At 35.3% G+C, this 25,140-nt stretch overlaps 2 protein-coding genes and 1 pseudogene across 2 annotated transcripts; 1 reads left to right on the top strand and 2 right to left on the bottom strand.

Moving 5' to 3' along the window:
- The first annotated feature begins 7,561 nt into the window (after positions 1-7,561).
- LOC132057252 (ribonuclease MRP protein subunit POP4) lies at positions 7,562-18,813 on the top strand. Its single transcript, XM_059449761.1, has 10 exons — positions 7,562-7,676; positions 8,578-8,834; positions 12,541-12,576; positions 12,664-12,740; positions 12,827-13,089; positions 14,269-14,337; positions 14,468-14,526; positions 14,823-14,924; positions 18,140-18,289; positions 18,367-18,813. The coding sequence occupies exons 2-9, from the start codon at positions 8,594-8,596 to the stop codon at positions 18,235-18,237; spliced, it is 945 nt and encodes a 314-aa protein (XP_059305744.1). The 5' UTR covers positions 7,562-7,676; positions 8,578-8,593; the 3' UTR covers positions 18,238-18,289; positions 18,367-18,813.
- LOC132057253 (T-complex protein 1 subunit epsilon-like) lies at positions 10,550-12,218 on the bottom strand (annotated as a pseudogene).
- A 1,774-nt stretch (positions 18,814-20,587) lies between the features above and the next one.
- Positions 20,588-21,358, bottom strand: LOC132057989 (uncharacterized). Its single transcript, XM_059450563.1, has one exon. It carries the CDS (start codon positions 21,356-21,358, stop codon positions 20,588-20,590), a length of 771 nt encoding a protein of 256 aa, XP_059306546.1.
- Between the last annotated feature and the right edge of the window lie 3,782 nt (positions 21,359-25,140).

Here is a 25,140-nt window from a genome sequence, read left to right as displayed (position 1 = left end):
TCTAAGACTTATTTATTAATAATAGCTATCTTTTATTTTATTTATTTTTAATAGCTTAAATTAATTTCAAAATTACCATATATTGTAAATCGCTCTACAAGCATTTCGTATTTCCCTAAACTTACGGTCCATGTTCCCCAATAACTCCCAATCTCTCTCTTTTCAAATTAATTTCTCTCCATCTTCAATATCTTCAACCGTATTATACGCCCATTATCTATCATCATTATTATCACGATTCCATCTTCTTAATCGTTACCCACACGGTGTAGGTAACTAATTTTGATAATTTATTAGAATTTTTTTACTTTATTTGTTGTATTTCTCTATATTTATTCTTATATTTCATCGTTTTCTTTGTTTCTTTTTCATTCCTTTTTTTCTCGTTTCACCCATTGTTAGACTATTTAAAACAAGATCTAATTCTCCATTTTAATGGCGGAAAGAGATACTCCAAGTAGGAATACTCGAGGTAGTCCTCATGCTTATGATGGTCCTAGTTTCTCTTTGGGATTTTCACAACAACAACTTCCAATTGCAGGAGAATCTAAAATTGCTGCTGATAGAAGAAGCAAGAAGATTCATGACCCATCAAGGATGCGTCAACTTCCTCCAACTGAAGTTCCAAAACAGAGCAAGCAAAAAGATGATGTAACAGTAACAAAAGGTTCTAAAGTTGCTCAACAAAATAAGAGAAAAGTAACCAAGCCTTCTTCGTACGTTAAGGGTAAAAATGTTGTTAAAGATGTAGATCCGGAAGAGGATGAACAGTATTGATGAAATTTTTCGTTTTGTTGTTTTGTATTTCACTATATTTCGTATATTTCGACATAATTGGATATGCAATTAAAGGTATTTCGTATATATAATAAAATCTATATGTGCATCAACCGTAGTTTATATCGTATACAACATAATAAAATGGAAGTTGTTTTTCGTGGTTAACTGTATTTCATTATATTTCTATGTTTTTTCACAAGTACATATGTTTACTATTATGTACTTATTGATTTTAAAAGCTGTGTTAGTTGTGTTATGCAATTTTTTTTTTTTTTTGTGTGTATATTTTTCTTGGATATGCAATTCAGTACATTTCTTGTGTGTGTATGTATTATACAATTGTTTCAGCCTTAACTTAGTGTTGCATTTTTATTTTAGGAAACTAAATTCTATGTTAGGAGTCATCCTGAAGGGGCTCCATCGATGCGCGGTACACTAATATCGAGGTGTTCAAAGATATCAAGAGTAAGCTAATCTGTTCCACGATTAGAGATCTTTTCCAAGACAATATTTGGAAAATTCCTCGGAATGCAAAGACTTGGAGGTTCAAGCACGTATTTTTAGGTGCTTCATGGTAAGAGAGCTCAAGGAGAGCACTTCGATTGTTTTACAATTGATATAAATGGTACCGTATTGAGATTTACCATGAGAGAATTTGCCTTATGAGCGGGCTAAATTGTGTAGCCGATGAAGGTGAATTTACATACGATGAGGAAGAATCGAATAGGATTATGGATGCATATTTTGGTGGAACTAGAGTAAAGTAAAAAGATTGGAGTTCATTGATTGCTTTAAGAATAAGTGTTGGGAGATAATGATGAGGACGCCGTTAAGTTTGCAATTTTATTTTTTATAAATACATACATCTTTTGCGGGGAGCCTAAGAAAACGAGTATACCAAGGGTTCATTTGAAGTGGTTGAGGATGGAAGGTATGTAGATTATCCATGGGGCAAAGAAGCTTTTAACGAGTTGATTAGAAGCATCAAGAAGAAGTATTCGCCACAACACAGTATTATAGGATCCATGGGATGCCACTGGCTATGCAAGTTTGGCTTTATGAGTGTTGTTCAAGAGTTCCATCGTATCTCGCTATTAAATCCGGAAATTCCATTCCAAGAATGTTGAATTGGAGGTCCATCGACAGTCAGCCAAAATATAATATTTTGATGGAAGGCATTTTTAGAGACGGCAAACAGTCGGTAATATTCGACACTCTAACTTATTTTTAAGTTTTTTCATAGCTTTTTATTTTGCAATTATGCCTTCACCGATTTTAGTTTGTACTCCACTTCTCGTCATATTATTGCTGTTTTCGTTTTTTTTTCCGATTCTTTGTATTTCCCTATATTTTTCTGTATTTTCCTTTTTGCATTTTCACCATACTTTTTAAATTTCATTATATTTCACTATATTTCACCCACCGTTTCAACTACGTCATAACATTTTATTTCTTTCTTCTTGAGAATGTACATTTGCAAATACAATCCCCACTAGCAGTGAGTTGAGAGCCTCCAATTGCCCGATGTTGTTGTTCTGTCGCGATAAGAGACAAAAATGTCTTAGTTGATGCCAATGAAGGTACCCAAGTCACGAGATATGCCACCGGATGACTTTGATGATTTCGGTATTTACTCCCCCCACTTTCTAAGGGCAAACAACAACAACGGACGAATCAGACAGATTCTCCACCTTCAAAGAGACGCAGACAACTTCCTACAACAGCTTCCACATCTAAGAAACAACAAATCCACACCGAACCACAGACAACTGTGAAGAAGAGTCACAAGGATCAAAAGGTTGCTCAAAAGCCTATTTTACAGAAGTCTGCTTCACCAAAGTTGAATGAACAAATGAATAGACCCCAAAACACCACAGTCCTACGTGATGTCCCTACTATATCCATGAAAGAGGAAATACAATTGCTAAGGAACGATTTTCAAGTTTTCAAGGAATCAGTTAAGTGATTTTAGTAACGAAACGAAAAAAAATTTGGTGTATTTACTTTACTGTTTCTAAACAAATTGAAATACTATTTTTGTTTAAATATTAGGTCATTGGTGAGTTCACAAGTGAGTTGTCAAAGCTCCGAACTTTCATGGATGACAACTTCAAGAAGCTATTTGAAGCAATCAAGGTGAACAATTCTGCGGACAAGGTAAATGTGTGAAATAGCAATTGAACTAATAGCTTTAGACTCTTATTGCGAAATACAATTTATATTAATTCATTTTTTTTATGTGAAGGTCGCCGATAGTGAGGCGCCCGGAGCATCAAACGATCTTTGGGATACAGTTAACGCTCAAGAAAACTTACGTCATGATTCTACCATTCAAACATCCCCTCCCAAACATGATGATGAGTCAATTAAGGTAAAATGAGTTTGTGACGTGAAATCCATCTTTAAATTTATGTTGTTGTGCATTGTATGCAAAAAAAAAAAGTATATGGTTGCCATGTTCCGGTCTTAAATTTTGAAGTTATGTTTTCCTCGGTATTTTCTATTTTACAAACTTTCGTATTTTTTATGGCGTTACGTTTGTATTTCTCGATACAATTGTCTATTTTACGATTTTTTTTTTTTTTTTTTTTTTTGTATTTATGTATTTCCACCCCTCACGTAATCAATCTAATCTCGACGCTATTCTTGTGTATTTAGTATTTCTCAAACCTTATATATTTATGTTATGATTATGTTTTACATTTTGATTTTTTCTTATTCAAAAGGTGTTGGACCAAAGTTATATGAGGAAGTTCCCGGAAATTGTAGTGACCGCCGAAAATTTAAGAGCGAGATACACGTAAAGCTTCATTTGAAGAGATTAATCGGACCGAACGAAGGAACTTTCAACTCAAAGAGGTAAATTTTACATTCAATCTTATAGATCTTTTCAAGATATCTTTATACTTAACATTTATTAATTTTTTTTTTTTTTTAGGGAATGGTCGCAAAGATGCTCATTGAGTTGCCTCTAGAAATTCGTGTACGAGGTTGGTGCGGGAATACAACCTGGGGACATCACCGATCATTCAATTTTAGAGACTCCATACAGTTCGATGAGAACATTACTAAGTCACAATGGTTGATCCACGACGAAATGTTACCAAGCCAAATAGGTTCGTCAGATTATCCGTGTTTCATCAAACGGTCACAAAGGATTTGTTATGCCAAAGTAATGTCCGTCGATAAAGGAATACAAGAGCCGATTGATTAATGCGGAAGTTGTAATTGCTCAACCGTATGTTATTCCAACTAGGATAGTCAAACCTAGTAAATACTTGACCACCTTACATGACCAATTACTCTCGCGTAAGCTTCTATTCAAACCCCACACCTTCCATATTTGAAAAGAAGCATCCATTTGTTGAAGATCCAATTAATGGCCGCGAAATACTTCGCTTATTCAACAATACCTAATTGGCTTGAACAGATCTACTTCAAAGGCATGATAAAAAGTATGTTTGAACATATTAACCTTTTTAATTTATATATTCATTCTTTCATCAAAGTAAATCGTTCAAAATGAAAATAACCGATTGTTGTTATTTAGAAAGGGTAAGGAAAGCCGTTACAAAAGAATAAGCAAGCTTTGGATCCGATGACATCAAGTTTGGCTTGATTTTGGTGTGTTACATGTCGATGACAAGCGGTTCTATCTTTTATCGATGAATGGCCGTCTTGGAATGATGAGGGTTATATTTCCCATTTCCTTTTTACCATATCTCTCTATATTTCTCTATATTTCTATATTTCTCGATATTCTTCCGTATATTTCTCTATATTTCCTCGTATCTTGATCGCATATTTTTTTCGAAGCTTATTTCATTTTTTTTACAAAGATCCATTAGACTAATTTCATTTTTTTTACAGCATATTGATGTTATCTTTTACTACTTTGAAGAAAGGCAAGTACGAAAAGGGAATGCGTATTCAAATTCACAGTTGGATCGTATGTTCTTCTCCAAAATTGATGAAATTCATCGTGCATATGCTAATCCGGGAGGGACAAGTAGTGTTGCCGGTTCGGAGAACGAAATATGAGTACATTAACGGGATGTAGGATCCGGCTAATGTGCCATGGCATACTGATTGATTGTGTTCTCATCCCCGTCAACATCAAAGAGGAAAATCACGGATCTTGATTATAGTGCCATTCATCGGCTGTGTATTCCTACTTTAAAAAAAAAAAAAAAATTCATTAAATCTGCATATCTCCCCGTATGTTCCTCGTATTTCTATCCTCTCAAGGTCCGTATGAAATTTAATTTACCAACTTTGTTAACAGTGATGTAATTTTCTTTTACGGCAAAGGCGTCACAGACATCACAACTCACACGAGCTTCCGGTCATGATCTTTACATTGTTAGAAGAGAAATACACAAGATAGCTACCCTATTGCCACATCATCTACATTTATCCGGATTTTTTATGAGGAAAAAAAAAGGCATCGATTGGATTAACCACCCATCATACACAGGCAAACAACTTGGTGATGACTTTCAAGTCATGTATGTGAACGATGTGCCACAACAAGACTGGGCAAGATGTATGTCTTTCAACATCGTAGTTCCATTTTTTTTTTTTTTAAATTCTCAATCCAATAATCATTTTTATTTTTTTATTTTTTTCGTGATCGTGTGTGTATGTTGCCGCATTTGCCGAATACTTTTTGTACTCGACGAGGCATTCCATCCGAAATTGACGCAAAACACTACGTAATAGATACGGGGCATTACTATGGGAATACGGATGGCAAAAGGTCGATTTTGAATGCGTTCGGTGACAATGAAGCGCCGCAGACTCGTTAGGGCTGCCATAGATTACAACGCGGTCGACACGGTAGTTGTTAATTAGTCCACTAGGTTTTAATGTTGAATCGATTTTCACAAGATCGTTTTTTTACCGACAATTTTCTTTGACAAAATCGATTTAATGTAAGATTTTGTTGTGTTGTTTTGTAAAGAATTGACAAATGGCGGTGTTTTTTCATCAATGACTTAACTAATTTCTTTCACTACTATTTTTTGTTTAAGGCACCCATATTATTTATCGTTTAATGAAAAACGAAATGTGTATTTTCAATATATTCCAATGTTATATAACCACTCTTCAATTCGACAAATTATTCCAGGTGAACTGGAATACTCTTACACTTTCGGTATTTCAGTCTTCGATATTTCGATTTTTGGGGAATAAAAGTAAAAAATTCGGTACTTAGATTTCGGTATTTATAAATATACTGTTCGGTATTTCAGAAAATTCCGAATACCTAAATAAATGGGCAACTTACAAAAACAGCTACCTTTTAATAGCTTCTAACAATTTATAGCTACTTTTCTATATTTACAAATCGTAGCTAGTTTTTGTTGTATTTAGTTGTATTTCGCGTTTTGAAATATGATAATACTGCGAAAATACAAAACTGGGAGAGTTCACATTTTTTTGAAATATCCTAAATACAAAATGCGCAGTAAAAATGGTACGTATTTATGGAACAGATTCTCTTCTTTCATTTAAATGGTAAGTCAAATTAAATCAACCATGTATGACGCATAACTCGTCGGTTCCATAACAACCCACGTTTCTCTCTCCAAATTACTCCATTCCAAACTTTTAGAAATACTTCCAAATACGTAAAAAAATATACACCGAAATACAATGAAATATGGTTTATTGTTTAAGAAATATAAAATTGTAGTATGTGTATGTACAATGGAATACAATGAAATATATCGTAAATCGTTTTAAATTAGAAATACATTGAAATACAACGAAATATATTAGAAACTATTTCATAAATTAGAAATACAAAATGCAGAATTACATTGAGATACAGTGAAATACAAAAATCGTGAAAATAAAGTGGAGCAAAAATAGGTTCTACACAAAAAAAAATAAAAAAAAAATGATAAATACAGTGAAATATAGTGAAATAATACACTGAAATATACTGAAACATTTTATCAAACACTTGGTGGGCGTGAAGCTCCACAACTCTCATCAATGGTGTTTCTACAACTTCCACACCTAACTACGTATTCACCAAAATCCAAGAAGAAGAAAAATTAACATCTTTGAGAACAATTCTCCTTTATCATGCCCTTAATTTTCTCTATCCTACATGTGCCAACTCGAGCTTCGACTCTTTTAGTGTCTTCCGTAGATTGCAACAAGTTGGGCTTTTAAAGCAAAAATTGACATGGAGCACTTGAGCAATCCATCTAGTTTAATGGGACTTTGTCATCCGAATTGGCTCCCTCAACCCCAATTCCCTTACCCAACCGGTTTTCGAATTTGTAAACTTTCCCGTTGATCAAGACATCCATGTTCTTCTTATTTTACTCGTTGTCCTCCTTTATTCGTTACCTACACCGTGTGGGTAACGATTAAGGAAGATAGAATCGTGCTAATAATGATGATAGATAATGGCCGTATAATACGGTTGACAATATTGAAGATGGGAGAGAAATTAATTTGAAAAGATAATGGGAGTTAGTTATTGGGAACATACAGAAAGTTTAGTAGGAAATACGTAGACGCTTGTAGATCGATTCTATAACCGGTAATTTTGAAATTAATTTAAAATTACTAAAAAAATAAATAAAATAAAATTATTATTAATAAATAAAGTTTAGAAGTAGTTATTCAAAGAAATTTTCCTAAATAAATACCAATATAAGCCCATTGTATTAAATTACATAATTACTAGTCCAGCCCAATAGCCAATAGGCCTACCCATCAGTTCACTTCACACGAATCACACCTAAAAAAATCCCTGATCGACCTAAACTCACTTCACACCTAATAACCTAAAAATTAAAATCCCTAATCGACCTACCACAGATACAAAAGCTCTTGTCAGTTGTCCCTCCAATTCTCACTTTTACAATTTCAAAGTACTATATTCCTCCATTGCTCTTGTAAATCTTTACTCATTTAGGTAATCTTTTAATGTTTATATATATTAGTCATTCGGTTCGATCAGTCCTTGCATAAGTCTGGTGCTTGAAAGCATTTTTGCATTTAGCTAGGTACAATGAAGTGCATTTTTGCATCCACTGTTAGGGGTATTACTGTGGATTTCGACTTTAATAGGGTATTACCGAATACCGTACCGAATCAAAGTTTGATTTAGCGATTACCGAATAACCGAATCGAAGTTTGAAAGTTTGGTATTTGGTATCTACTTTTAATTACCAATGACCGAATTATCGGATCCGAACTTTAAAAATACCGAATCGAATACCGAACGCCCACCCCTACTTGCACTATAGGGATCTTTGAACGAACACATTGCAAGAAGACGAAAAAGCGGAAAATTAGCGCCAAGTTAAAAATTGGTTACAAGTTAAAGTACTTTGAAAATATTTGATTATAACTTAAATATATTTGGTAAAATTCAACTGAAGAAATTGTGCGTTTCCGAAAACCCAGCCTATACAAAGAGCTCTTTTCAGCCCCTCTCCTAACAAGTGAAAGTTGCTGGCAGTATTTAACTTTGTCTTTAATAATCAAACTCATGCCTAGCGAATCATAAGTTCAAATGAAAAAGTCATACAGAGCATTACTTATAAAATATTATGATGCAAAAGGTGTTTTATTACGAGGGACGAAAATTAAAGGCCAGCACAAAATAGGTACAAACGTGCAAATTGTACAAGAATTATTGGGCTTATACCTTGGCCCCATTTATAGTATAATCAACCCAAACCCAAACATTCTCGTATCAACTAACACCATAATTTACTTGATTTTCAGTTGTTACCATTATTATAACCAAATATAAAGCTCGAGCAGTTTTTGGGGCACAACAATGGCAACCGTAACAATGGCTGAACAACAAAAGAAACGAACAATGGAAGCATTAGAACGAAGATTTGCTCAAGCAAAAGCTGAAGTTCATCAACAACAACACAAAAACAAGAAATTCACTGTTACTACAACAACAAAAACACCTGTTCAAAACAACGTTAAACTTACTCCTCAGACTATCAATTCTTCACCTTCACCTCTCAAATCAATTGCAACTTCTACTGCCACGTCATCCAAAAAAGGTTCATATTTTTACCTTTTCCTCTGTTCCAATTTGTCTGAAGGTTGACCAATTTGGAGTCAAATAACTTTTTGTTTGACTTAATTTTAAACATATAGATTCTTCGAGTATTTTAGAATAAAATTTACATATTTGAAAACTACATAAAAAAATATTAATTGCAGTCAAAGAAATAGCTGTTTGACTCCTAAACTGGTCAACCTTATTTATCAATCAACTATGCATCAATTTCAAATTCGTTGCGGTTAGCTACATGAATCCTCTATACTCGTTCTATGTACTCCCTCTGTCCCGATTTATGTGTCACTTTTCGCTTCTCGAGAGTCAATTTGACTAAACTTTGAAGCTGAATTAGATTAGATTAGCTTAATATTTTAAAATTAAAATTTTATGTATTTGAAAACTAGGTGAAAAGTACTGCAATTTTAACTTTTCTCATACCAATTTAGTGAAAAAATACGTCATAAAATGTTGGTCAAAGTTCATGTAGTTTGTATATGGGGAAACGAAAAGTTGCCGCATAAATTGGGACAGAGGGAGTATATCAGTAGTAGGATTCTTCATAATTATGTTTTATGCCTGGGCATGAACTTAGTGCAAATAATCTTTACCCCGACTTTGAACTTACTATGCTCTGCGGATTAGGTGGAATTATGTTCACTTTTGTGTTGGTTGTTAAAAAAAATTTCAGTTTTAATGTGAGCAACTAATTTGTTTGGGTTCACCTTGAACTTACTATGCTCTAGGTTTAACGTTAGCAGTGATTGATGCGTATTTATCCGAGATTAGCTAAAACTGGTTTTGATCTTTCTTCTCAGTTAATGCTAGTATTATCTCTTACTATTTGGTGTGTTTGATTTTATAGGATGAACTTTAATTACTAAAGAAAATGATATTCTCATATTTATATAGATGGATAAAGTGAGGGAAGGAAAAGAAAGAGGAAAAGTAGTGAGGGTTTTCAGGAACCGATTTTGGTTGCAACAGTTTAGAAAATTGCATTTGTGTTTGATTAAAATCCTCTTCATCTGCTCACTGTATTGCTACCGTTCGTCAGTGTATCACTTCCTAATCTTAGTGTCAGTCATTCACTTCAACTTATTCAAACTCAACCTAGTGTGCTTCCAGATTTTCCTCAGAGCCTACATTAGTTGTCTTCAGTAGTGAAATCCAACACCAGAACAGCTTGCTGATGTTGACCTTGATGTCCTATTTTAAAAAAGAAAGAAACAGACTTGCAATTACCTATGTTTAGTTCTTTCTCATTGATTGGAGCTGCGTCTTTAAATTCTAAATGTAATTGGAACTGGTGTTTCAAAAGAAAGTAGTTGCAATTGCATTATGATTCACTGTGTAACTGCCAGAAAATCATACGTGGAGAAGAAAACATATTTTTGTGTGCAGAAGATATTGTGTTAGTTTGTGTTTTTCTATGGCAGAAAAACAAAATGAGGGAATTTGTTTTGTTGGATTCTTTTAAAGGGGTAAAGTCCCTCCGAGATAGAAAATAAGCTTTTGATAGAGCAAATTGTGTCAAGGCACCGATGATCAACCAAACCAATATGTTAAATCCAAAAATCACACCAATTGGTAAACCACCAAAGTTCTGACCAAATTTCAGATATAGAAACCAAAACTGCGTGGAGTGGCATTGCCAAAGGTAGTATATTTACCTTCTCTTAGGAAAAGCAAAACTTTGCAATTGCATACTTAACATCAATAACCATATGGACTAATGACATCCTCAATCTTTAGATTAATCTTAAAACCTGAGCTGCAAGAAAACTCTTCTATTGCTCCCCAATCAGTGTGTTAAAGACATTTTGTTCGCTCGTGTTATTTGTGCCAAGATCATTGCATTCTATTCCACAACAAGAATTGTTTTCCTTAATATGCTGAGATATAACAGCATATAGAATTTCAATGGGTTTGAGACCACTATTCTCAGCAAGTGCCATTGGGATAAAACCAAAGCATCTGCAAATGCCCTGATAGTATACTGCTCAACTCCTGGGTCTTTATCAACTGTTGCTTCCACAGCAATTGAGTAGAAGATCACTGCTGAACCACCACTATATACAATAGAATTGTTGCGAATAAGATTTCTAGCCACACACAAAGCATCATGGATACTATGTTTTGTCTCCATTGTCATCATCTTGTTGCCACCACGGATAAATATTGTCACAGCCTTGAATTTGCACAATGTGTAATATATGTCTTTCTGTCCTGACAAGCTTTTAATGGTCAACTCTTGAAACCTCTGCACAATTCGCCCACCCGTAGCAATTGCTATCAGCTCCAACCTATGTTGCTCGGACTCTCCAAAAATGTTGCCGCACCCATGTCGGATTATTCAAAATTGCACTACTTCTGGAGCATCCGACACACTCTCATCGACATTTCTAAAGAGTCCGAGCAACATTGGCTCCAACTCCACACCACCTACCCATCTAACAGCAGGAAATTTCTATGCATTAGTAAGTAGCTTGCTTTGTCATCAAAATCCCACTGGCAAATACCTAAAGTGGCACCAACCTCCTTGCCTTTCTGAACCATGTCATCAAAGTACTGCTGCTCATGTTGGCGTAAAGTTTGAAAATTTTCCACGGTATCAATGTCAACCTTATGCTTTATCTTTGGTTTTTGGAGGTTCAACAGGACAAGTCAAAACGGCATCCTCATTTTGCTTTTGCATCTGAAGATTAGTCATATCTTTGTCAACTACAATTCCATAAATTAGCTGTCTATCCTCCCACCAACTTTTTCCTCAACTTTGATTAAGTCCAAATTAACGTCCGTCCTCTCTAAATCTGCAACAGCTATAACTGCTTTGCCAGCAATCTCAGCCATGCTACGGTTGCATCTGTTTGCAATCTTAGATGACTAAGTAGTCAACTAGTCATGCAGGTTTGAATCAATGCTCAAACTCATTCACATCAAATTCAAACTTCTGTTCGATATGGCCCAAATGCCTAACTGCTATCCTTGAGCCATTTCATATCCTTGTGTCATTCGAATAGGGTGTATACCACGTTCCAACAACTTCTCTGCTTGTTCTAGAAGTGCCCTAGCCATGAGCCCATGAAAGCTACTCCAGTAGTTCCATCACCATTTCATAATGTTGACTTTGTGACAACTGCACCATCAATTTTGCAATCTGACTGTCAACATTCATCTGCTCCAAGATGGTTTTGCAATCATTTCTGATTCTGAAGCGTCTTGCCCATGCCCTTAGGACCAAGAGAAGTGGGAGAAGGTGAGCTATGTCTTTTCCAGCGAAAATGATGGCTTTTTGTGCATCAAGGCCTCTTAATCTAGCTTTCGGTTCTTGTTCCTTGATAATTAAGAATGGCGTACCAAACTCATCGAATGCCAATGCCATTGCTCTCTTTCTCTCTGCACCAGATCCTCAATGAGATGATCCTCAATGGGATCAGGTGCGATGGAGTCTAGAGTGAATCTGTAGTCTGTCTAGAAGGTTTCAAAATCCTAAGTTCAGTTCAGTGCCAAACCCTTTGGTTTTCCTTCTTTTTATTCTCTTTCATATCTGTAGTTAACTTTTGGCATCCAAAAACTGTGTAACACAGTTGCCATTTTCCAGGAACGTGAGTTAAACATTTTAATGTGGTTCTGTCTTGATTTCATTCTTGTGATTCTCTCTTTTGATTTATCTTCATTCAAACATTTTTCTGGTTTATTTGTAGGCTATTTATCTTTTTCTGGCCATACATCTGCTCAAGGTACAACCTTTCTTCTATATGCTTCTCTTGCATTCTTATCTAAACATGAGACTAATCTAGGATGCTAAATTTCATCCTGCTACATAGATGTTGAATTGAATAATCCAGCATACCTCAAGCTCTCCCATTCAGTAGACGAGAATCTCCTGAAAATTAATACTGAGGTAAGAATACACGTGAACAAAATAATGCTTCAAGAATGTGCTCTATTAATTAATAGCTTCTCTATTACTCATCCCCTTTGTTGCAGATTCCTGGTAAAGACACGACTGTTAACGATATTTTGCATGATCTTCTCCAACATGGTGATTCAGCCCAGAAATATATGCAGGGGTCAAAAAATGTGAAAGTTGATAACTGGATTCTTCTTGATAATGTTGTACAAAAAAGCAGCATTGCTACTGGAGCTCGTATTCGGGCTATGGAGAGACAGTCAAAGAGATCTAAGAGACATATGTCCATAAAGCAACATAAGAAGTTGGGATCATTGGATTTGCCTCAAGAATTCCATAAGTGAGTTGCGTCTACTTTTTTGAGTAAAAGAGTTTTAGCTTGCCTTTTTAAAACTTTCTGCCCTTCTTAGTGAGGAATTATATGTAGTTTTCGAACTTACTACAGTGTACTGCGGTTCATTTTTTCTTCTGTTTGACTAGATGAGTCTGACTATTTTGGAAGTTGAACTTTGAACTTTGAAGTCTCATGGTGGTTTGCAGATTTAATTGTGGTGTGATTATTTATTTATTTTAATATGGTGAACTTTTGTTATTAAAAAAAATATATATATATTTAAAGATTTTTTTGTTTCTCTTAACAAGAGCGATCACATGAAAAGGTCATCTTACAGAGAATAATTTACACAATTTATTTTTCGTCTAAAAAAACTGGTGTGAATTATTCTCGGTAAGATTACCTTTTCATGTGATGGTCTTGATTAAGAGATTAATGGCTACACTGAATCTCATGTGGCATGTGATATCTGTCTCTTCTATCGGCTGTGGTAATTATTCTTTTATTTAGCGTTAAAGGTATTTTATTGAATGACCCACAACCAGAAGGTGCTGTGAGTATTTACGAGTAGCAATATTACATATTGTGTAATGAGCTAAAAAAAAATCTCATGGCCTCCATATCATTTGATCTGCTGAGGACAAAAGATGAATAGGCTGCTATTACTTCTCCCTTATGTTGATTACAATACATATTGCTTATCTAGAATGTCAAATCCCAAAATGGATATCTTACACCATGTGGTTCTTCTGCATAAAATTCAATTGCTAAGTGAACAAATTCAGCTGTCTACTTTTTTTTTTGATAAGGTAAGATTTAAATTCAGCTGTCTACTTATTTGACTTTTAGCTATATTTTTCATCTAGGTTTCTAGGGACAGAGCTACTTTTTAGACGCTTCACCTTGTTCAGCAGTGAAAGATTGTACTTTTGTGGGCCTTGCGTACTGTGGGGTCACATAGAGCCAAATATTCCTAGATACTTACAGTTGATGATACCTCATGGATATTATATTCTTACAACTTTTTATATGCATGTTGTTCTTATTTTGACTAGTTAAGTTCCCTGCTAAGCTTTGTTCTTTTATAGGTTAGGTGTTCCTCCCTCAACCCCCCCTCTTTTCTGTTCTTTTTTCCTTTTTAATGTAATGTGTGTACGTGACTCTCTTATGTGGATTTTTCTGCAGCTATAACATCTTCAAGCCAATGCACGATAAGTGGAAAGACTACGTAACAAAACTCCTGAAAAATATTGGGTTGGCTTTTTGTTTCCTCGCTTTTATTTTTATTTTTTTATGGTTCAATTTTTTAAAAAAGAAGCTTTTTCTCTGGTGATCCAACTAAACAATTTGTATGTCTCTCTCACCTGCAGTATTGGCCTTGCAGGAAAAATCAGTTATCACAATGTCTCCTTAATGCAGACTTACATGGTGCACTAATTCTAGGTTAAGTATAAAACGCATCTCCTTTTTAACTCTTTTAGGTAGACCCTTCAAAACTATTACAAGGAAAGGCTATATTATTACTCGCTGATTCTGTCCTGTCATTAATGTTTTACAAGGACCTAAGCATTCTTTGTGATGAGCTAAATTGCGAGAAGCAGTTATCGATATCTAAAGCCTGAAGAATTGAACTTTGACAGAGAAAATTTTCACAGTGTTTATCTCTTGCACAGTGGCCCATGCTCACAGATAATATAACATCTTTGTTTCTGAAACATTGTGGCATTTATTTGTTGCAGTTGTTCAGTGCAAAATAGCAGGCTTAATTGGTGTACGTGGTATCATGATTCGTGAGACCGTAGAAACATTTAGAATAATCACAGAAGACAACAAATTCCAAGGTTTGTCCTGTTCAACTTAGAGTTTCATTGATAGCTATAGGAGCCTATAAGTAGCAAATATATGTCCATTGCAATCTACTTTCACTAGCCCTGATGCCAGAAATAGAACAGATTATGATGCTTGCTTGCTTCTCTCTTTTTTTATTTTTTTTTAATTTTTTTTTTATTTTTATTTCCTTTTGCTTTCTTGGTTGAGTGATTTTTGCTGGTGCCACTCTCCTTGATGACCAATGAATTTTACCACTAAGTGAGGCATTATTTTCAATTTTTGTTAGTTTTCATTTCTACTCATGCCATCCAATTTCTTAGCTTTAAAAGATCATATTTCAACTTTGAATCCAAAGGAAATTGGCACCTTAGCCGTTTTGCTATTGTTCTAAAAGAAATCTTTGGGGAATAATGATCCTTTCCGACTCTCCTTCTGGGAACTATACCTCAGTGTAGGCTCATTTGGTAAATACTCTCTCCAACCTTATCCTTATTTCAATTTTTTTTTTTTTTTTGTTTGATAAGGTAAAGTTTTATTCAAAAGCAGTATCAAGATGATACTGCGAAAGTACAAAGAAAATGCAGGCTAGATTACATTAGAAACCTAAGTAGTCTAGCATGTCATCTAAATTCATCACAACATTTCCATCTTTCCAATAGTACACGTTGTGCATACAACTATATTTCACAGGCTGCAACTGCTGCTTTTTGCCGTTGAAGCACCTCTTATTCCTTTCTATCCATATAGTCCAAGCTATGCTAAGAGGAATGGCGCTCCATATCTTCTTTAGGGATGCATCTGGACATGCAGCTTCCCAACACTGTAACACACCTCTGAATGTCATTGGACTTGTCCAATGAATGCCAAAGTTAGCAATGAACATGGACCACACCTGCTGGGTAAATTCACAATGCACAAAAATATGATTCACCGATTTGCTAGCTTTTCCACACAAGTAGCATCTGCTGCTCATTTTCCAACCCCTTCTCTTCAGATTTTCTAGTGTTAGACATGCTTCATGAGACACAAGCCAACCAAAGAAGGCAACTTTTGTTGGGACTGTGGTCTTCCAGATCATCCTCCAAGGCCAATTTTGTCTGTGCACTGGCTGAGAGGAATTTAGAATTTTATAGAAAGATCTGACAGTAAAAGAACCCTTTTTACTCGCTTCCCAGATTTGGCTATCTTCTCTATTTGGGACTAACACAACTGATTGCATCTTCTGAATAAATAAATCAACTTCTTGCATTTCTCTGTCAAAGAGATAAGTTCCATCCTGAATTAGTAAATATATCTGCTAAGAGGACTTCTGGATTATATGCCAATCTGTACAAATTGGGAAATTGATTTTTCAGCAAACCACAACTATCCCAATTATCTTCCCAAAGGCTAATCTTTTTTCCATTCCTGATCCTTAAAACAACGTACTTGTTGAATTCCCCCATAGAGTGGAAATCTGTCTCCAAACAGCAACTCCATATGGAGTCTTTACTGCTTTAGGTGCCCAAAAACCCTCTTTTCCATAAATCACCTCTACCACTTCTTTCCATGAACTTTTATCCCATCATTTAACCTCCATAGCCATTTACATAACAAGCTTTGATTTTGAGCTCTGAGATTTCTAATTCCCAGACCCCTTTCCTTTTTATGTTTTGTCACGATGCTCCACTTTACTAAATGAAATTTCCTCCTTTCTGCGTTGCCTTCTGATTTTATCCACTTTTTTCTCAAGACTGGCTGGAATAGGAATCAGAGACATTAGATATGTTGGGATGCCATCGAGGACACTATTTACCAATGTCAATCTGCCCCCAAAAGATAAGTATTGTTGCTTCCAAAGAACCAACTTCTTTTCACACTTCTCTATCACTCCATTCCATACGGATTCGTCTTTGAATTTTGCACCTAAAGGTAATCCCAAGTAACTGGTAGGAAACTTTTCAACTTTGCAGCCCATGATATTAGCCTGCCAGCACATTTACATCAGTTTCAACATTCAAAGAAAACATTGAGCTCTTCGTCAGGTTGATTTTCAATCCAGTAACAGCTTCAAATGCCAACACCACCACCACCACCCTCGAGTGTAGCTCTTGTTCTATTTCAGCCCCACACATCAACAGTGTATCATCAGCATAAAGACTATGAGAAACTTCTATACAATTTCCGGAGCGACCCTCCAGTTTAAAGCCTTCCATCCATCCACTCCTCACAGTAGTATTAATCATCTGACTTAGCGCCTCCATAACTAAAAGAAACAGATAGGAGAAAGAGGGTCCCCTTGCCTCAGGCCTCTTTGGGAGCTAAAATAACCTACTGGACTACCATTAATAAGAACAGAAAACTTATTAGTGGAAACACAAAATTTTATCCATTGAATCCACCAGTCTCCAAAGTTCATCTTTTCCAGCAACTTCAGCAAACAATGCCAGCTGACATGATCATAAGCCTTTTCCAAATCTAATTTGAACATAATTCCTTGTAATTTCTTTTTACAGTAGTAATCAATGCACTCGATAACCAGCAGTGCTGCATCTGCTATTTGTCTCTTGCTCAAAAAGGCATTCTGATTTTCAGAAATCAGCTTGCTTATTTCAACTTTCTTAGTTCTTTCTCTTTTCATTAAGCTGTGACTTGTGAGTTGTCACCCATGCTGTCATTGCAACCTGGAACTTTTACTTGATACACCTTGTTTTGTACTTTGGTTTATATTCTGCAAAATATTGTATAGATAAGCTGGTTCTTAGTATGTTATAGACATTTCAGAGGCTTGCTAAGTCTATAGTTCCAAAACTCGGCTGCATCCATCCTCAAGAGTGTCTACTATACATTGATATGGAGCAGTAACCTTTAATCCGTCAGTTACTGTTTTTAATGAATGAGCATTTTCTTAGTAGGCTATATTGGAATATAACGCTTGAATCATAATCCAGCAGCTAACTTCGACCTCTTATGTGAAAATCTTGAACCAAGCTAAGAAAAAACTACTTTTCTTCTATGTTGCTCGGACTCTCTAAAAATGCTGTCTGTCATGTCGGATCCTCCAAAATGCACTACTTTTGGATGATCCTATACGCACTCGGTGACATTTTTGAAGAGTCCGAGCAACATAGCTTCTCTTTCTCTTTTCGATTTAGGAAAAGGGGATGGGGCAAGAATGCAGAAGTTCTTGTTAATACTTGTCTTTTTCACTGTCTTGTTCTCATCTTATTGCTTATCTGAATTGCAGTTGTACCAAAAAAGCTTTCTGTATTTATGCTACAAGTGGACTGCTGGAAAGTTACATTGCTTGGAGACAAACTAATGTCAAGAAACATGATTACATGATATAGTTAAAATGGATATTTATCATATAAGAAACTTCTTGGCATTTCTTGAGGTGAGTGGCTCTATTCACGTCTAAAAATGTTGCCACAAGCTCTAGTTATGATTAAACATCCTTCTTGGCTCTTGCAGTATCTTACAGATGAAGAATGACTCCAATAGCTGTATTATTGCTTGGAAGATCACGTGGCCTGGGTTTCATTCTTTTAGCCGAGGCTGATCAAAAGAAAGACTACGTTGGGCTTACAGTGGGAGAATAAAGGCGGCATTTAAGGGGGTACTTAGTTTTTGAAATTTGAGTACGGTGTTGGAATTGAAAGCATCTCTGTTAGGTACTTTTCCCCTCAGTGATAAAAATCGATGCAACAGTTCTATATTTTTTTTTGACATACTGTTCAAGGACTCCACATTGTGGGATTTCACTGGGTATGTTGTTGTTGTGTACTCAAGGAGCATATCTGTTGCTGCAACAGAATTTCTTTTGCAAAATTTTGATATTCCTTGTGTCATTTAGAGTTGCACAGTTAACTTTTATTCAGAAAGAGATATTTATCATATTGATTTTACTGTTAAAAGAAAGGACCCAGAGTTTCTTGAAGAAAGCTTCTCTTCTTGCATTTGGCTTTGTATTCAACTATTCATACATAGTTGGTATAAATAATTGAAGTTGAAAATCTGAAAGACCAGAGACTTTCACATGCTTAGAAGGGTATGTGAGCAGAGTTTCACTTTCCTGCCTGAAGAAAAATTCATATATGTGCTTAGATGAAAGAAACATTATGAATTGGTATGAAGATTTTTAAGTCTCTCTCTTTCTCAGAAAGGTTTGTGTAATTCTATGTTTGAAAGGTTCACTTTGGCCGTCGCCACAGAGGCACAGAGTTCTTATGTACACTCCCATGGGATAAGCGTTGAAGTTCGGTGATGTTTGATAAGTGTGGGAAGTCGGTAGTATATTTGATGATTGAAAGACCTATCGATTTGCATTAACTTCCTGTGGCTAATAGTGGGAATTATAATGTAATTGCATTCTGTGGAATCCATCAACCAGACAACATAAAGTTCTTTCATATCCTCGAATAATACGGAAAGATGGACTTCTGTTGGCCTGTTTTGTGGCTCACTGATGATGACTAAATCATGCTCATGTTTGAACTCTTCTAAGTCGTGTGTCACAAATTATAATTTTTCTATGATCATAGTTTTGTGGCTCACTGATGATGACTAAATCATGCTCATGTTTGAACTCTTCTAAGTCGTGTGTCACAAATTATAATTTTTCTATGATCATAGATAAGGATAACCCTTGTTTCATGAGCTAACTTTTGGAGTTTAGAGTTAAAGACTCAAAGTCTGGTCCCAAGATAGCGCGAAATTAAACTTGCCGCGAATTTTTTTTTTAAATTTTTTAAAATTTTTTTTTTGGTTCATTTAACAGATACAAAGTCCGAAGGGCACTCCGCGCAAAAAAATGAAGTACCTGAACATTGATTTACAAATTTTTGGTTATATTTAGAATGTTTAGAAATAGCCGCATTCTTAAAAAGATAGCCTACATATGATATGGTTCATTGACACTTATGACCTTATTTTGTGCTGGTCTTTAGTTATTGTCCTTCATAATAATTAATTTTTTCATTGGGCATTAATTTATATTTTTGCATCATAATATTCACAAGTTATGCCCAGTATGAATTTTGCCCTTAAAAGAACTTTTCAATTGCTAAAGGGTAAAAATTATAGGCCAGCGCATTTTAAGGACAAGTCGTGCAATTTCTTCATATGCATAATATTTTGACTAAAGACTAAATATTTTTGACGGAGCGGCCAACTAGGTAAGTTTCCTAATGGAAGTAGTAAGTGCGAAATAAGGTTTACAATTACGTAAATTCTAAAATGCTCACTTATCTGATCTCTAAATACATTTTAAATGGTCCCTACTGAACAAAAAGTGTACAGGTAACAATTTTCACAGTTTCAAAATAGAACAAATGATCACTCATAAATCGATCAACTCTAAACAAAAAGCTTAAAGGTAACAAAAGTTGAACTCATTAACTTAAAATTCTGAATCTGTCGTTGCGTGTAAGTTACGAGTTACACATCGACTCTAATTAGAATTGAACATTCACACACTGAATTGCACAGTCATAGAATGTATGGAAAGAAAAGAACAATTCTAAAATGAAGAAAACGGTTGAAACTTATGTCGTTTGAATTCTCCGTATTCGTGTTGGATCATTAAAAAAATGCACTATTTTTGGAGAATCCAACACACACCAATCAACATTTTTAAAAAGTCTCTGCAACATAGGTTACAAGTCATGTGTCATACTTTTGGTCTTTATATATATTAAGAAAAGCTATATATGATAACAAAGCAAGGCAATATAGCCCTTGGATTCAAAATAATAACCTCTCCATTGTTTTCTCCTCTCAATTTTCCAATCACCCTTGAAACTATAATAGCCTTCTTTGAAACTCCATCTCCAAATTGCTTAACAACTTTTCTATGTGCACTCCAACTACTAGTAGAAAATGATTCAAACCAATTAGTTTTCTCATGAATTCCATAATATTGGCCTATGATTTTGCACGCACCACATGTTTTCGTGCTACAAATTCTTGGAGACTTGTCAAGGCCTAACGAACAAGTAACCGTTGCACCATAGTAGAAAACTCTCTCTACTTGTCTTTTACTTGAACTTCTCGTGGATCTTGAATTCGTCACCATCTTCTTGCATTCTTCAAAATTTTCACTAATCTTTTCGCTATGATTCACTTTCAAGATTTTTTCAATTTTGTATCCAACTCCATGCTTCCATCCCGAGCGAAAAATCGCTTCCACTATGGTTTTTGAAGGATTCCCTTCAACAATCTCGTCTAAGAGCTTAAGCGGTTTGTGCACATTCAATCTTGGAGAGTCACAAATGTTGGAACAAGATTTGAAATTTAACCTCTTTCTTGATTTTGAAATCCCTTTGTTTTCAAGTGGATTTGAAGGATTTTTTTCTCTTTTTGGAGAATTAGTTGAACTTGGATTTGGCTTGAAGCATCTAATTGTAGAACTTGGATGACAAGCAAGAATTGCTAGAGATGTCATTAAGAGACATTTTTCAGACATTTTTTAGTCTCTTTTTTGGTATTAGGATGATGCTTAATGTATAGTTTATTTCAAAAGGGCTAAGGAAATCTCCATATTAATGATCAAAATCAAGAAATATATTCACTGTGATATTTTTTACTGTAGTGCTTTTATACTATGGAGATTCAAAACTAATGAGGTGTAAAGTAAAGATTAGAAATGATTTTTACCTTGCTAAGATTCCTTTTTTTATCTTCAATTATGATGATTGTACGTAACCATTCAGATAGCCTAACATGGTCTACAAAAGGAAATTTATGGGGCCGGCCCTCGTTAATAACCACAGATTCTAATCCGTAACTTTGGGATTCTAATGAGTTAGATTTTATTCTGATATCTGTCATTTGGATACATCTATAAAAAAAAATTAATTAAATCTTTTCCATTGTATCAAATAAAATAAAATCAAATATAAAGATTACCCCCAAATTATCTAATCAAAGTAAGGGAAAAAAATCGAATATCTAAGTCGTTATGTTTTCAATTAGTTGTCATGATCCAATTAATTTGATACAATAGTGCGCGATCTTTTACGATAGATAAACAACAAAATATGTCCTTAAAGGTGAAAGATCCGTAGGCGGTAGAAATAGCACTCACTGATCACTTTTTGTGTTCTGTCATTGTAAAATAATCACTATCATGAAGTTTCAAATTCCACAAGTACAACTCCAGGATAATGTAATAGAGTTCCACCTAACCAAAAATTGGCTATTTTCCGATCATAGGGACTAGAAGATGGCTATATGTGAATTTTACCCGAAAGCTCCTCCATGTTTAAATTATCTCTATTGGAGGTTTTAATTAAAGGACATATTAATGCCCACTTTATTCTTTCTATTTCCTCCTTTTTCATGTTAAAAATTCAAAGTTGGTGAGGTATCAATGATCAACTTGTAACATTCCATATATCCAAATTAGGTATGAATGTGTTAAATGAGTGTTAGCGTGGCATTTTGGCCATATGAAGTCCCAACGGGATGAGTTTGGGTGGAAATAGTTGTTTTGGAATCAAGACGGATAGTGAGGTGCATAACATTCGATAGAATCGACTAAGTTTATGGAAGGTCTGTTTTCTATCCTAATTTCGTGAAAATCTGTTAGGTATTTGAGAAAACTTAAAACATGAAAGTTGTAGCCCTTTGAAATCCTTTCCAACGATATATTGTGGAGCACAAACAGAGCTCTGTACAAAAAGTTATGCCCATTTTATCGAAGCGCGCACGGCAGGCACCAAAACGAGCTCGGAGCTCGCTGAGCGAGGGCCAAAGACAAGTTTAAGCTGGCCCTGGAGCTCGCGAGGCGAGGCGAGGCCCAGAGCGAGGGGGGAGCTCGCTCAGCGAGCCAAGGGGTACTTCGCCCTAGCCTATAAAAGCGACCTTTAAATGATTTTATGCCATTTTTGACGTTCCAACTTCGTTCTAAAGCCCTAAACAGCCGTTTCTCTCCTCTCCTCATCCTCCGACGCCAAGGTAAGATCGCTCTAACAATTCCTAAGTAATTCTAACATTAATTCATGATTAGTAACATGATTCTTCAACCAAAACATAGGATTTCCAAGGTAAATCCTAGTGATTCAAAGCTAGAGTTTTGGTGTTCTAAGTCAGAGAAGTAGTTTAGTTTGTTAGATTGGAGCGATTACAGGTATGTAAGGCTAACTATCTACGTGTGAGAATGTTATTGATCTTCCCCACGCCTCGTTCTTCATGATTATTACGAGTTGCATCAGAAATAGAGATTATGCCTTAATTCATGAAAAGTTCAGAACTTCTATCCTTTGAGAAAAAAGTTTCGTAGTTGTTCATGATTATCATTCTGAATATTGTGAACTCAGTACGTAATCAATATAGACTCGTGTTTGCTATCCCATGAGTCTCAGTCATGAAAACTCAATATGCTTATAAACAATTAATGCTTTAAACTCCATAACCAGTTCTTGAATACATGTCTCAGCATAGAAATGTTCAGTATTCCAGTGTTATGCATTACAGTATGATTTTCAGTTCCTTAATATAAGTTGATGAATGTTGAACACCTGTATCTTTGCTCGAGGGCACAGTCTTATGTATACGTATACTTGGCTGAGGCCACCGACTGATGCACATACTTGGCTGAGGCCACATACTTGTGCACTTATACTTGGCTAAGGCCATAGCTGGATGCACTTACTTGGGCCTTAGGCTACATATTTGAGCACTTATTCTTGGCCAAGGCCATAGATTATAAATCAAGTAAAACAGGTGATTCATATTCAGAACAGGGAGTACCCATTTACTTTACTTCTTTTGTTTAGTTCAATTATCAGTTTCAGATTATATATACATGTTTATTGATTTGGGTTGCCCTTTCCCGAGCACCCCACTTACAGTTCTTTCATTCAGTTGTTTTACATACCAGTACAATTCAAATGTACTGACGTCCCTTTTGCCCGGGGTCTGCATTTCATGATACAAGTATTGATTTACAGGATGACGGATAGGCTCGCTAGGTTTCTCGTATCAGCTGCTCGGTGAGCCCCAGTTCTTTCGGGGCATTATCCTTATTACAATCATGTTTTCAGTATTTTAGACAGACAGGTATACCGGGGCCTTGTCCTGGTAAACAATCAGTATTTTCAGTACTCTTCAGAGGATTCATAAACTAGAGTAGTAATCAGTCAGAGTCTCATGTTTTTTATGTTAGCCATGATTGACAACTTTGTTATGTTCAGACTTTGCTCAGTATTTTCGCATTCAGTGATTTACACAGTCAGACTTTTAGTATGTCAGCATGTGTTAGTTTTATTTCCGCATTTAGTATGTTTTGTTATCACATGTTGATTCAGCCAGTTAGTTGGTTCGCTCGGTCACATGTAGTCAGGCACCGGCTGCCGTGTTACATCCAGGCCCAGGTTCAGGGCGTGACACGGTTAGACATCTAGATTGATCTTGTGACGAGTTGGACACTTTATGTGAATACAAATGTGCCTCGTGCACACTCAAGTCCAACTGATTTTACGAATGACTTCTGATCCACTTGCTATGACGTGTTAAATGAACCAATAAGATGTCAACACATATACTACATGTGTCTGATTTAAGGGGAAAAAAGACAATTTAAGAAAAAAATTGAAAAGGAGCATTCATTTCTCCGAAACCAATCGTTATAAAAAAGAATCAAACTAATATTGTAGGAACTTTAAAGAAAAACTAGTTTTTGTGCACGTGCGTTGCACGTGTGTCCTAGGTTTATTATTTGCAAGAATGATAAAAGTAACATTGCTTTCTAAAAAATTTGCTATTTATAAGTTGTGAAAAAATTCACAATTCAATTGAACAAAATGATACTTCAATAAGTATTGACAACAAACTTTTCAAAGAGGATACCCTTATTCATAACACCACAAACATGTGAAGCAAGATCATGTTTGTTAAATAAAACTCATAGGTTTAGATCTATTGATACAGTATCTGATAATCAAATGTCAACTTAACCATACATTATATTAGATACGTTTCTTTGCAACTGTTCTGAACTTATCTCTAGTTAGTGTAGTTCTGGATGCTCTTTTTTACGTTCAAATTTTTTGAATTTTTGATAAGTAATAATTTTCAGGCTCTTTTTCACGTTCAACGTTTTCGAATTTTTGATAAGTAATAATTTTCAGTTTGAAGACAACTTATGAGTTATGAGTATGTTAAGTTGAGACAGTGCATAATCATTGTCCAATATATGTCAAATTAGGAGCAAAAGCTCATAGGTTTTGGTGACTCCCAACACAA

The sequence above is a fragment of the Lycium ferocissimum genome, chromosome 5, assembly GCF_029784015.1.
Source record: "Lycium ferocissimum isolate CSIRO_LF1 chromosome 5, AGI_CSIRO_Lferr_CH_V1, whole genome shotgun sequence".
NCBI classification, from domain to species: domain Eukaryota; kingdom Viridiplantae; phylum Streptophyta; class Magnoliopsida; order Solanales; family Solanaceae; genus Lycium; species Lycium ferocissimum.
The sequence above is the reverse complement of the archived record's forward strand: the minus strand, read 5'-3'. Positions and strand labels throughout refer to the sequence as shown.